This window comes from Triturus cristatus, chromosome 1_2, assembly GCF_964204655.1.
Source record: "Triturus cristatus chromosome 1_2, aTriCri1.1, whole genome shotgun sequence".
Classification (NCBI taxonomy): domain Eukaryota; kingdom Metazoa; phylum Chordata; class Amphibia; order Caudata; family Salamandridae; genus Triturus; species Triturus cristatus.
The window spans coordinates 438,699,938-438,713,495 of record NC_140580.1 but is presented as its reverse complement, the minus strand read 5'-3'; the positions used below and the strand labels follow the sequence as shown (position 1 = coordinate 438,713,495).

Below are 13,558 nucleotides of genomic sequence, written 5' to 3'. Positions count from 1 at the left end.
AGACCTATTGCATTGCAAATGCTTGTTGCTTATAGTGTTGGGTGCAGGTGGGAACCGCCCACTGATCTGGTAGCGTGAGAGTTTATGAACAAATATTGCGTTTTCCTAAAGAGAACAACGTTCTCACTTTGGACTCCAATTGATAGTTTTCAAGTCTTATATATATTTCTTTAATATCCACTTTAGATAATAATTGAACTTTAGTCGCTACTATCAATTGAGAAACATTTTTTATTCTGTATCAATCTTCTTATGAATAGTGTTAAACCATCACACTACTGTCAGTACTTTTGTAACTTGTATCGGAATCCCAATGCATTTCGGGACTGGCCCTTCATCAGAGGAATCAATCCTATAATGTAATCAATATCATATAGTCAATTCACAATGAATGGTACAGGGAACAAGTTATAACTACAAGATACGAAAATACTGACAGTAGTGTGATGGTTTAACACTATTCATAAGAAGACAAATACAGAATAAAAGATGTTTCTCGATTTATACAAGCAACTACAAATTGATTAATATGTAAGGTGGAGATATTAAAGAAATATATATAAGATTTGAAAACTTTCATTGCGTCCCATTCCACCCCTTTGGAGGTTGTAGAACCCTCACTCTCCTCTAAATAATGAAGCACGTGTCTGCTAATGGTGTCTCTATATGTTGTTTCGAGAAGAGCCTCAGTGTGCAGTTATCAAGTCGGTATCAGTTTTCTGACCTCCCCCAGCGGAATGTAACCTTAAGGGGGGCACTGATTTGACAACGTCTGGCCAAGGTTTTCAGAACTGAGCACTCGAGGCCAGAACTGTGCATTTCATAGGATTTAATACAATCTGGTGTGTACCTGATGGCCCCAGGCATATTAGGAGTATTCGGCTTGCCCCAATGACCCATTCACCAGATATCGTGTAGCTGCGCTGCTGCCGTTCACTGTCTAAAATGTCTGGTCACCTCCAGGCCCTGCATCCCCGGGAGGGGGGAATCGAGCAGTCCATTTCAGTGTTATGTATGCAATTGAAATCTCCTCCCCATATGTTTGGTGTCTGGGGGTCCAAGAACAGGGCTAGTGAGAGTGTGTGAAGGTAGTCTCCCTGTAACGTATTTGGTGCGTACAGGGAAACTACTGATAGGGGTCACTCATCCAACAGCCCCTTTTCTAGAACATGGTGGCCCTCGGGATCTACTATAGTCCTGCTATTCCCGTAGGGTACCCCTGGAGCAATCCAGATCAGGGCCCCACTGGCATAGGCGGAATATCTAGTGCCAAACAATTGCCCACTCCAGTTGCTGGAGACCTTGTCTAGTTCTGTGGTAGTGAGATGTGTCTCTTGGAGGCAAGTAATGCGAATATGCCTACGCCTAAGGTATGTGTATATTCTATGTCAGCGTATTGGGGTTGCCATTCCTCTGATATTCAAATTTAGTACATTGTATGTGGTAGCCATGTATAAAGTGTATCTGCCCTGGGTCCAGACTGCTTAATGTGCCCTCACCCACCATCCCCGTACAGTTCCTGGCACATTTCTGCTCAAAGCTAACAAAAATGCCAACATAACAATTACTCCCACCTGCTTGGCTTGGATGCTAATGGGCATCGAGCCACTGAATCCCCAACAGTGTAATAAGTGACAAATACGTGTCCTTAGTGTAACACAGTCCTTAACATAAGTCTCTGGAGGGTTGGGCCAAGAGCTGTGCGCTGGTGGAAAAACCTGTGGCAAATTGGCCTCCTTCGGCCCAAATACGAAGCTCATGCAGAGTGGGGCACTTAGCGCAAAAACATAGGAGTTAAGGGAGATCCAAGACCCTCTCCCTCCACCCATCACCATCGCAAAGGAACTCAGTCAAGTGCACTCACCCTCAATGGAAAGTTATGGAACTGGTGTCCTCCTTTGGGGTAAGCTTACCGGCCCAAGCATGGAGGCACCATCCGAACAATAGAACTGGGGACTCCCAGCAATTACTCCTGGTCTGTATCAGGAGCAATGCAGGGAGACATCCACCACCACCTGTGCCCACTCCTTAGCAGCTTGCTCTTCAGAAAAGTGAGTCTGTGGTCTGCGTGAACGGCGCCAGGGGTCCCACATCAGCCCAACCCAGCGAGTCAGCTCGAGTTAATCCTGGCAGATCATGCACCCCCTTGGAGCACAGCCAGGTCCAGGCCCAATCTGGTGAGGGGATGAAATGCATCGTGCTAGCATCCACAACCTGAGGCTTGGCGGAAAAGAGTAGAGTAAACGTCAGTCCCAGTGCTTGCAATTGCACCTTGACCACTTCAAAAGTGATACGACATCGTTGGACCTCCACCATGTAGTCCAGGTACGCTGAGATGGTATTTCCGTTGTATTTCCATGGGCCTTTAGTACAGAACAATTGCAACAGGAGATCCCGGTCCTTGTAGTTGAACAGGCGTGCTATCATGGGATGTGGGGGTGCTCCCAGAAGATGGGGGCAGCCAGGAATCTTATGTGTGGTCTCAATGGTAAAAAAAAACATTGATTGCCTAGGACCTTGATGGTCAAGCAATCTTCCAGGAATGGGTACATACTGGGGCTCTCCTACCTCTCTGGGAAGCCTAGCAGAGGGATTTTATTACGCCAAGAGCGCCCCTCAGTTTCTTCTGCTTTTGCTTCATGATCACGTACCTCGGTCTGTTGAGCTTTCAGTTGATCCTGTATGGAGGTATAGCAGGAAGGGTTCTGCATCGTCTACTCTCTGTGAGTTTGGCGTGGTCAGCTCTCAGCAGGCCAGTCTCAATCTGAATCGCCCCGAGTCAGGCCTCCATGGCGGTGTTGCAGTCTTCGATAGCTTGTAGCATCTTGTCAAACATCCCCGTATGTTTCACGAGTATACATTCCAGCTGACCGATCGGGTTCACCAGAGTTGGGGAGGCCACCGACATGCCCATGATGGTTTCTGAGGTGGAGGCTTGGATGCCTTTGGTCGTACCATACCCCAGTCACCACCTCCCATGGCATCTGGGCACCCGCGACGGAGAGGAAACACTTCCCAGTCAGCGATGATGCCCGAGGGGTGGTGGCAGGGGGCATCCAGGGAGGCAGCGAGGAGGTGGGGGAGGCACAGTAGGTAAGCTGCAAAACAAGAGTCAATCAGTATGAGCGTCCAATGTCCACTCCCCTGGCTGCACCAGTTCCGACTACTGATACAGTAAGGGGGGAGCACCGTCTGGAAGTCGGCTCTCCAATATCCTGCGTGCAAGTAGCACAGATGGGGGTCCAGATATAATGGAAGGCTGCCGTTGAATGTGGCCCCATAGGTACCCCAGCTGTGCACCACCATGAGGAGGTAAGTAGCACTAATGTAGAACTTAATGCGTATGCCCAGTCAATAGTAATTCAGCCATGTCCACATCTCATGCACCCAGCGCCACAGCAAGCCAAGTCACAGCACTCTGTCAGCAGTTTTCCAGATGCTGTCGAGCAGCCCCAATCCGATAGCCCTCCTGGGCACTGTTAAGGAATAGGTGAGATAGGGCCTGAAAGGGGCCTAACAGTCAGCCACCGTGGCCTGCTCACCTGGAGGCGGGGTCTACATCCCGCATCAACTACGTGGTGCACCACTGCTTAAGGCCTTTATTCACTTGCGGTCTGCCAGTGCCTCGCTCAGCGGGCCAAACACCCAAGAAAGGTGCAGGTCATACATCAAAGGAAGACGCTGCCGTGTTTACCAAAGCGGCCGCCCAACTCCATTACAGTCGGCCGCACAAGGCCGTAGCAGGGATGTCTTGCTTACTGGAATAGGTAATCAAAGCAAGTGTGGCTGCCACTTTCCTCTGGACAGTTGTGCAGCAGCCCCTGAAGCCGCTCCTTGTCTGTGCGGGCAGCCAGGCAGCGCTGCCAATCCCTGTCCCACACTGTCTCCAATCTCCCAGGGTGCCAGCTTATCTTGATCAGCCCCATGCCCCATCTAATGGGACGGCCCTCTGTCCTGGGGCCTGCTGCTCTACTTAATGCAGCTTGATGTGGCCTGGGCTCTGTTCGCCCCACGATGTCTGGCATGTCTGGTCCCACCAAGTCCAGGCACTCGGGCGCATGGGTCCCAGAAAGCAGTCTCTCCCAGCGACGTGGGTCACCAATATACGCGCAGCTGTCTTTGCCTCCAGGCAGCTGCCTCTGCCTCCAGGCAATTGCGCAGAAAACACAGAGGCCACTCTGAACACGACTCGGACCACCAGTCAGCACCATTGGCCTCTGCTTCACACAGGTGCTAGGCCTGGGGAGGGAGGGGGTCACATTTGGCTGCTCGGCTGGCAACCACGTTCAGCGATGCAGCCGCTCGCGGCTGAACCCCGGCAGCCCGCCGCACCTTGCACAGCAGTCAACTTGGTCCCTGTCAGTCCATGAGGCCGGGGACATCAGGCACTCCTCCCATTCTCCCTGCCGGCTCTTTCAGGGTCGGCTCCAGCTCCTCCGTCTGTCTAAGCAGCTAGGGAGAGTCCACTTTCCAGAGCCCTGATCACCGCTAAATTACAGAATGCTTGCAGATGAGCCCAGTGTGAAGCGGAGCTCTGGTTAGAGGCGACTGCTCCCTGTCGCCATCTTGGCCACGTTCCCCAAGATTGCATGTTACCAAGTATTATGACAGTTGTGCATTGCAGTGCACTATGAAATGTTTCCAGATTTTTTCTTTGCTTTTCCACCTCTGGCTCTATCTCACAATTGTAGCTGTCGCTTAAGTAGCGACTTCTCAGGGTTGTAAGAGATGGGAATTGGGCACGTTGTGTGGGCCTACAACAGTTTTCTAGGGGGTTGTTGACTGAGTTCCTCCAACCCACGCTGAGACACCTACCCAGTTTTTACCAACGGAGGCACGTCATATGTCCTCAAAGAGAAAATCCTGTGCAGCTATTAATTAGCGAAAATTGGGGTAACATTCAAACAACTTATCTGTACAGGGTAAAGTGTTAATGTTACATCTGAAAAAAAATGTTTGTTATAGATTCCTTACCTTAGAATTACCCCCAGGTGTCAGACTGGATCCGGAAAGTTTTTTCGTCAGCAGTACCTCTGCGCTAAGAAAGGTGGCATCAGTCAGCTCCATGTCCGTCGTTTGCGTCGTGGTCGCCGGGTTGACATCGCAGTAGCTACTTAGATGGCGCCCTCGCGCGCTGACGTCAGTTCTTTCTTTTTCCGTGCCAGCCAGTGCAGAACCAGAGCGAGCGGTACCTCCAGTCACTTTTTGACTGAACTTTTTGAGCGACTTTTGTCGACGTCTTTTTTTGAGTCTACGACTCCTGGTGCACGTAGGGATGCCCAGCTTCCAGGCATGCGGTTCCTGCAGCCGAATAAAGTCGGTAACAGATCCGCACCGCATGTGCCTCTTTTGCCTGGCGCGTGACCACGACCCCAAGTCGTGCTCCGACTGCCGGTTCATGGCGCCACAGGTTTTGTGGGAGCTATCCTTAAAGCTTCTGGAGCGCTGGCAGTCGGCTCCGTGCCATTCAAGGGCCCCGCTCCGAGGGAGGTCGAGGGACCAGTGGAGGAGCCATCATCACTCTTACAAGTCTTCGAAGTCTTCGAACTCAGGTCGGGTAAGTCGAGCCACAAGAAGAAGTCAAAGGAGCATCGTCGCTCTTCGACTTCTCCCAGTCGGTCGGCTGACCTGGAGCCCGAAGAGTTGACTTCAGGCTTCCCTCCCTTCCCGGGGCGACTCCTGCCCAGCTTTGTAAATTTTACGAGGCGATGCACGCCATCTTTGGGCTGCCGAACTCGCTGGCGCGCCCTCAGGCCCCGCGGACTCTGTAGGGAGCCTAGGCTTTCTCCGCTGACATCTGAGGCCCCACTTGGATCCAGGCCTGGATCCGGATTGGCGCCGGTTGACCTTATAACACCTCCACCGCCGCTGCTTCCTCCGGCACAGCTACCGCAGCAGACGCTGGTCATGCCCCCGGCCGGCGTCGACCCTGGCCTCCATCCTGATGTGGATTCGGAGCCGGACCGGCGTCGAGAGGGGTTTTTGTGCCCCTGTTCACTCCTGGGGTCCCTTTTCGGCCTGATTGCCACCCAGAGGAGGAGGACTGGGAGGGGTTAGGTGACCCTCTGACTGATCAGCTAGATTCTGAACAGGACTGGAGAGAGGAACTGAGGGATGCCAGTGGTCTAGACACCTCCCCTGACCTTGGCATGTTGTCTCCTCCTACCGTGGCTATGGAGGAGGGAGCGTCATACGCAGTGGTGTTGCGTAGGGCGGCCGAGGCTCTCAACCTTGAGCTTCCTACGGTGGTGGTCAGGACTAACCTCCTGACAGAGTTGCTTCAGCAGGCTGCGAGCTCTTCGGAGCCCCTGCTGCCGTTTAATGAGGCCCTTACCGACGTCCTTTTGGGCACCAGGTCCAGGTCCAGGCCCAACACGAAGGCTCCCAGGGATAGCACGATTGCCCGACGCCACAGCCTGCCTCCGGCCGACCCCGCTTTCCTTTCCCAACACCCCACCCCGGAGAGCTTGGTAGTCCACGCCTCCACTTCCAAGAGTGCATTCCCTACTGCTCCATCAGAAAGGGAATCCGAGAAGTTGGATCATCTTGGAAAGAGGATTTTCTCTTCCGCCAGCTTGGGACTGCGGTCGGTAAACACAGCATGTCTATTGGGCAGTTATTCCCACTCGGTTACGCAGGTGCTGCCTCAGTGTCCGGAGGAGGGCTGGATAGTGCTCTCCCAGGCTGTTGCCGCCGGAAGGGATGCAGCTGGATACCACTGACTCTGGGCAGGACGATTTCCACGTCAGTACCCCTTAGTCGCTACACCTGGATGATATCGACTGGCTTTTCGGGGGATGTCCAGAATACCCTCATGGACGTGCCCTTTGATGGCCGTCGCCTTTCTGACGACAAAGCGGACAACGCTCTAGAGCGTTTCAAGGACTTAACAGGCTACGGCCAAGTCCTTGAGCCTCTCCAGCTGCCCTGCGCAGTCTACTTTTCACCCCTTTCGTGGCTATGGAAGGGGTGCCCTACTACGTCCCGCCCAGAGCCACAGGCCTCAGCAAGTATTCCAATCTTCGTGCGGCCGGGGACTTGGAAACCACTGCAGTGGTTCAGGGGGCAAGCTGGCGGACCAGTCCACTAACCCCCCACCCTTATGCAGCAGACTCCAAGCCTTCCTAGTCTAACTTTTCAGGCCCATCGAACGCCAGTAGGCTGCAGGATCCGCCATCACCTCCCCCACTGGGGCACCATCTCGTTGGACAGGTGAGTTTTGCAGATAGTCCGGAGGGGCTACTCCCGCCCCTTCAAGCCTACCCCTCCAGCCATGCCACCTCAATACCATTGCATGTTGGAGGATCACCTGGCCCTTCTCCAACAGGAAGTTACGGCTCTTGGCCAAGGGAGCCTTCGAGCGCGTTCCTGTCCCAGAAGTAGGTCGTGGTTGTTATTCCCACTACTTTCTGTTGCCCAAGAAGGACTAGGGCCTTCATCCTATCTTGGATCTCAGGAACGTCAACCGCTTCTTCCGGAAGCAGAAGTTAAAGATGTTGACGCTCGCTCAGGTCTTGTCTGCCCTCGACCCTAGAGACTGGATGGTAGCGTTGGACTTGCAGGACGCTTATTTTCACATCCCCGTCCTACCGGCCCACCGGCGTTATCTGCGGTTCACGGTAGGCCGCAAGCACTTTCAGTTTACCGTGCTCCCCTTTGGCCTTACCATTGCCCCTCGGATGTTCACGAAAGTGATGGCGGTGGTCGCAGCTCATATGCGCAGATCGGGGATTTCAGTCTTTCCCTATCTCGACGACTGGCTGTTAAAGGCGGGCTCACCCCAGGCAGTCTTCTTCCACCTCCGGACTACGGCCGACCTCCTGCATTCGCTGGGGTTCTCCATCAATGTGCCTAAGTCACACCTGATTCCCTCTCAGGAGCTCCTCTTCATCGGAGCGGTTCTGGATATTCGGTCTATGATTCCGATCTTTCAGCCTCTATCCCAGGTTTCGTTCAGGATGACCCTGAGGCTGCTGGGCCTCATGGCCTCCTGCATCCTGCTGGCCGATCATGCCAGGTGGCATATGCGGGCTCTGCAGTGGGACCTGAAGTTCCAGTGGGTGCAGCATCAGGGGAATCTGTCCGATTGCGTCCAGATTTCGGAGGGCACTACTAGACAATTGAAGGGGTGGCTCACAAACCAGGATTGGGTTAACGGCAGATCCCCCTCCCTTCCCCAACCAGATCACACAGTGGTGACAGACGCATTCCTTCTTGGATGGTGCGTCCACATGGTAGAGGCGTAGATCAGAGGCCTCTGGTCTCCGGCGGAGTCCGAGCTCCACATCAACCTTCTGGAGCTTCGGGCGATCCGTCTTGCACTGAAGGCATTCATTCCCTCTGTCCGGGGAAGAATAGTGCAGGTGTTTATGAACAACACCACTGCCATGTGGTACTGCAACAAACAGGGCGGGTGGGGTCATATACCCTATGTCAGGAGGCCCTCCGCCTCTGGACATATGGGCATATCCCTGGTGGGTAAACTCCTGGCAGGTTCACTGAACGCCAGGGCGGACGAACTCAGCCGCAGGTGCATGATGGATCACGAGAAGCATCTTCACTCGGAGGTGGTGCAAGGTCTCTTTTGACAGTGGAGAGAGCCTTGGTTATATCTGTATTTGCCACCAAAGAGAACGCGCAATGTCAGCAATTCTGCAAGTTGGAATTTCCAAGGCAGCACTTGCTAGGCGACGCTTTTCGTCACAAGTGGGGTTGCGGTCTGTTGTACGCCTTTCCACCTATACCACTTCTGCCCAGAGTGCTGAAGAAGATCAGGCGCGATCGGCTCAAGTCATCCTTGTGGCTCCTGATTGGGCACGTAGAGTCTGGTATCCCGAGCTGCTCAACATGGCCATCGATCCTCCGACTCGTCTGCCTCTTCAGGAGGATCTTCTGTCGCAGCAACAGGGGACGGTCCTCCACCCAAACCTGTCCAGACTGCACCTCCTTGCGTGGAGATTGAGCGGAGGCAGTTGGCGTCTTTTGACCTGCCTCCCGAAGTATGTGATGTAATCTTGGCAGCCAGGCATCCCTCCACTAAGACAGTATACGCCTGCTGGTGGAACAAATTTGTGGCATGGTGCACAGCAAAGGCTGTGGATCCCCTTTCTGACCCTCTTTCTGAGGTTCTCTTGTTTCTCCTTTCTTTGGCCCAGCAGGTCTCTGCTCTGGGCACTATCAAGGGCTATCACTCGGCCATCTCTGCCTTACTTAGGCATCCAGATCAGCCTTCTCTTTTCAAGTCCCCGGTTGTTAATCGTTTCTTGAAAGGCATAACTCATCTCTTTCCTTCTATTCCCTTTGTTATGCCTCAGTGGGACTTGAATCTAGTGTTAATCTATTTAATGTGCGCTCCCTTTGAGCCGCTTCATAACTGTCCTCTGAGGCTTCTGACGCTTAAAACTGCATTCCTGGTAGCCTTCACATCTGCCAGAAGAGTGAGTGAGCTCCAGGCTCTTTCATCTAAGCCTCCTTTCCTGTCTGTCCATCCGGACAAGGTAGTTCTCAGGACTCGTCCATCCTTCCTTCCCAAGGTTGTCACTGCCTTTCACATCGGGCAGACCATCATTTTGCCCTCCTTCTTTCCGCCTCCGCATCCTTAGAAAGAGGAAGAGAGGCTCCACCGTCTGTACCCAAAAGTGCGCTTTCCTTTTATCTGGATCACACCAAACAGTTCTGGGTGGATGACCATCTCTTTGTTGGCTACGTGGGCACCAAGAAAGGTCGGGCCGAACACAGCGGACTATCTCCCGATAGGTCGTTTTGTGTATCAAAGCCTGCTATTCTCTGGCAAAGTAGAAGCCTCCAGTGGGGCTGCGCGCCCATCCCACCAGGGCGACGGCAGCAACTACTGCCTTGGGACGAGGAGTTCCTCTAAATGACATCTGTCAGGCAGCTACGTGGGCTTCGTTGAACACATTCACAAAACACTACTGCCTTGCCAGCCAAGTCCGGAGAGACTGCTTCTTTGGCCGTTCTGTTCTCCAGGACTTTCTGGTGTGATCTTGGTCTGCAGATCCACCTCTGAGGTTGGTATTGCTGGGGTATCTATTCTAAGGTAAGGAATCTATAAATAACATGTTTCTTTCAGATGAACAAGTTACTTACCTTCGGTAACAATATATCTGTAAGAAACATAGGTTAGTTATAGATTCCTTACCGCCCCACCCATCCTTCCCATTCTGGGAACTAATTTCTAGGGTTAAGGACATCCTTTCAGGGCCCTAGTTTTGTGCACCAGTGGTCAGTGTCTTGGATGGCTCTGTGTTTCTGGTGCAGAAAGTCGTGTACAGAAATGACGTCAGCGCGCGAGGGCGGCGTCTAAGTAGCTACCGCGACGTCATCCCGGTGACCACGACGCCACATTTCGACGCACAGAGGTACTGCTGTCGAAAAAACTTTCTGGGTCCAGTCTGACGCCTGGGGGTAATTCTAAGGTAAGGAATCTATAACTAACCTATGTTTCTTACAGATATATTGTTACCGAAAGTAAGTAACTTGTTCCTTAGGCATTTTTCTGATGACATTTTTTAAATCCAGTATGACTCCTATAGTTAGATAGGAGTAGAGTTTTGTTCAGGGGAAAGTTATGTCTCTTATGTTTTTTACAGTGCCAAGTTATTGTTATTAAAATATGTACACCTGTTGTTTGTATATTTGCAGGTGCTTATCTGCAGTTATCTTGCAATCTGGGCTTTTTAGACCCAAGCCTTTAGTTAGAAGATGTCATGGCATCAATTAATGTATGCACAGCGCTTGTAAATATGTATGCATTTTCAAAATTCCCAGTAACATTGGAAATATGAAAAGGTAAACCAAGTCTAAACAATTTTATGGAAAATTAATGTAAAAGATATCTGTATAGCAATAGTGCAATACCAAATACTATATTGATATGGTCACACTGGGGAAAATGAAGTACAGTGTGATTTAGAGTTGTTTGGAGGACAGTTCACCTGTCTGCCAACCTGACAGTGTACCTTGTCTGCAAAACTGACATTGCGCCTGCCCTGTTTATGGTAGAGAGGACAGTTAGCTTTCCTTCGATGGAGCAGCTGCTGACTTTGTCAAGAGAAAACTACCTCTGACAGCCCAACGAAGTAGGAGCCTTCATAGTATAGCCATCTGTTTAGAGTTGACGGTCTAATTTGTTTTTTCTGTCCGTTTCCGCCAGCGAGAACTTGGTGATGAGGGACAGAAGTAAAAATGACGACCACGCCCTGAGACAAACCGCCATGGGTGTGGGAGGAATTTGTTTTTTGTTTTTCACTAACAAACTCCAAGTTTGGGAGTTTGTTTTTGAAAAACAAAAAATATTAAATGTTTGATGGATGGGCATTAAAACCGACAAGAGTCATCCACCAAATGTTTTGTACCTTGAAGCGAACGGCCATGATGACTGTTCCTTTGAACATACAGATATGAACATTGGGCTCGCAGTCATTTTGAAGTAGGACAGACTAATGTCAGTCAGGATGGCGGACATTAGGTGCTCCGCCACCCTAATTACAGTACTCCGTCTGCCAAGGTTTGAATCTGGTTATTAGTTTTCACACAAATACCACCATACCATTTTTTTATCAATGGAAAATTACTGGTGTCAGAGGATGCACTTTACAAAATAACTAATATAAATGTAAGCCTGGGTATGTGATATCTTAAATTGATCTGAGATTGTCCTCTGGATTATGTGGCCACTGGGAGAAAATCTGAATAAATGTGTACTTCTCAAAATATTTTCAGAGTTTAAAAGAAAATAATTACTTTCAAGAAGAGAAGGACTCCAAAGAAAATGCGAACACTGTGTATGACGATGATACCTTCTTTGTTCAAGTGCATGATGTTTCTCCAGAGCAGCCTCGCACTGTTATCAAAGCCCTACGGTTAAGTACTGCTCAGGAAATCATTCAGCAGGTAGGAAACGGAATTTATTGTAGCTCTTGATATTTTTGTGTCTGTGCAAGCCTTACATATTTCATGTTTTAATTAAATTAATTCTGGAAGTGCTACCAGTGAGAAAATTCCTTTGATGTCTATAGTGGCCAAAGAACAGCAACACTTAACAAGCCACTGAGGAGTTAGTTAAGAGTCTTTGTAAATAAATTGCACAGGCTGCTGGATAGTCAACTATTTTTAATTGAGGGTAGAAGGTGATTTGACCATTGTTTATAAAAAATACTTTCCACTGTTCAATGGAAGCAATTAAAGAATTTACTTTGTGAGGCTTTGAGATTTAATCTTAAAATTCTCTATACAGTATCCTTCTCTAGGTTGCTAATCTATTGATTCCCTTGATCAAGACCCACTTTTCTGTTTGATATAGGTCAAGTGTTTGAACCTTGTATAGAAAAATCCAGCTTTACTATTTTAGGAGATTTTAACTTTCACCTGGAGTGCTAAACAAATATAGGGACTCAGCTACTCTTATTGCTACTTTAACAAGCTTTGGTCTTACCCAGTTAGTTAGAGTCCACTATGTGGCAAGGCACGCATTAGATGGGATTTTCTCTAACAGTGCAATGTTCAAGGTTGAGGAAACTCTTCTGCTAAGCTGGTCTGATCATCATGCGGTTGGTTTCTCACTGTCCTGGAAACCCCTCAGAGAGGCTTATAGAAACTCTAAAATTAAATATCTTAGTTGTAACTGGAAGGGCTTGTCACAGATGGCTTTCTCTAATGAACTAAACAGCAAAATCATTTCTGTCTAAGATGTTAATCTGTCAGCTGAAGAGTTTTCAAGATGGTTTACAATGGCGTTAGGCGAAGTTGTCCCTCTTAACCTAGAGAATGTCAAAAGGAATCAACTGTAGGAAGCTGGCTCTGTATATATTATACCAAAGTGAGGTATAGTGTGCACAGAGTCCAGTTGAAACCAAAAGGTAGGCAGAGGTAAAGTAGATAGCACCTCACTCTCTATTTGGGTAGTATGGTCGAGCAGTAAGGCTTCATCAGAGGACAGTGTTAAGCATTTGTTGTACACACTAAGTCAGCAAATAAATTCACACACTCAAGGACTGAATTTACACCGATTGTTTTTGTATAAAAATATTCTTTTAGTTGTTTTATTTCCTAGAGCCAAGTAAGCCTGGCACAGGTAAGTGATAAATACTTTGCAGTAAATATACAGTTGTAACACAGTTTGGATTGTAATTGTATATGCACTTTGTTTTGATTTACTGTAATGTTACTGAGAAATTAAATGCTTTGGAAATACTGTACATATACTTTGAATGGGCTTTTTAGTAAAGTGACCAGTACATTACTTTCAGATTACTTTTCTTACACAGTGTAGTATACCAGGATACTACCCTGGGACACTTCCTGTAAACAGGTAAGTAAAAGCGTTTTTGTTATTTAGTACAGTTGTAAAAGGAGTTCTTAGATTTTCCAACTCCACACTTAAAACCTAGGGAAGAAAATAGTGTTATCGGTTCAAAGGTAAGTACTTTGTTGTGGAAGTTGGTATTCTGGGGGTTAGACTTAGGGGTCTTCCAAGGTCAAGAATGCACTCTTGTTACACCCTCAGCGGCACTAGGGCGGCCGGGTGCAGAGTGCTGAG

At 49.5% G+C, this 13,558-nt stretch overlaps 1 protein-coding gene across 7 annotated transcripts in view; it reads left to right on the top strand.

The window, feature by feature from the left end:
* PLCE1 (phospholipase C epsilon 1) overlaps positions 1–13,558 on the top strand; it is a 932,976-nt gene that overhangs the window by 859,998 nt on the left and 59,420 nt on the right. For all 7 annotated transcript variants that reach the window (XM_085605968.1, XM_085605952.1, XM_085605960.1 and 4 more), the window contains one exon: positions 11,743–11,913. In XM_085605968.1, coding sequence (XP_085462094.1) covers positions 11,743–11,913 — 171 coding nt within the window. The remainder of the gene's footprint in view (positions 1–11,742; positions 11,914–13,558) is intronic.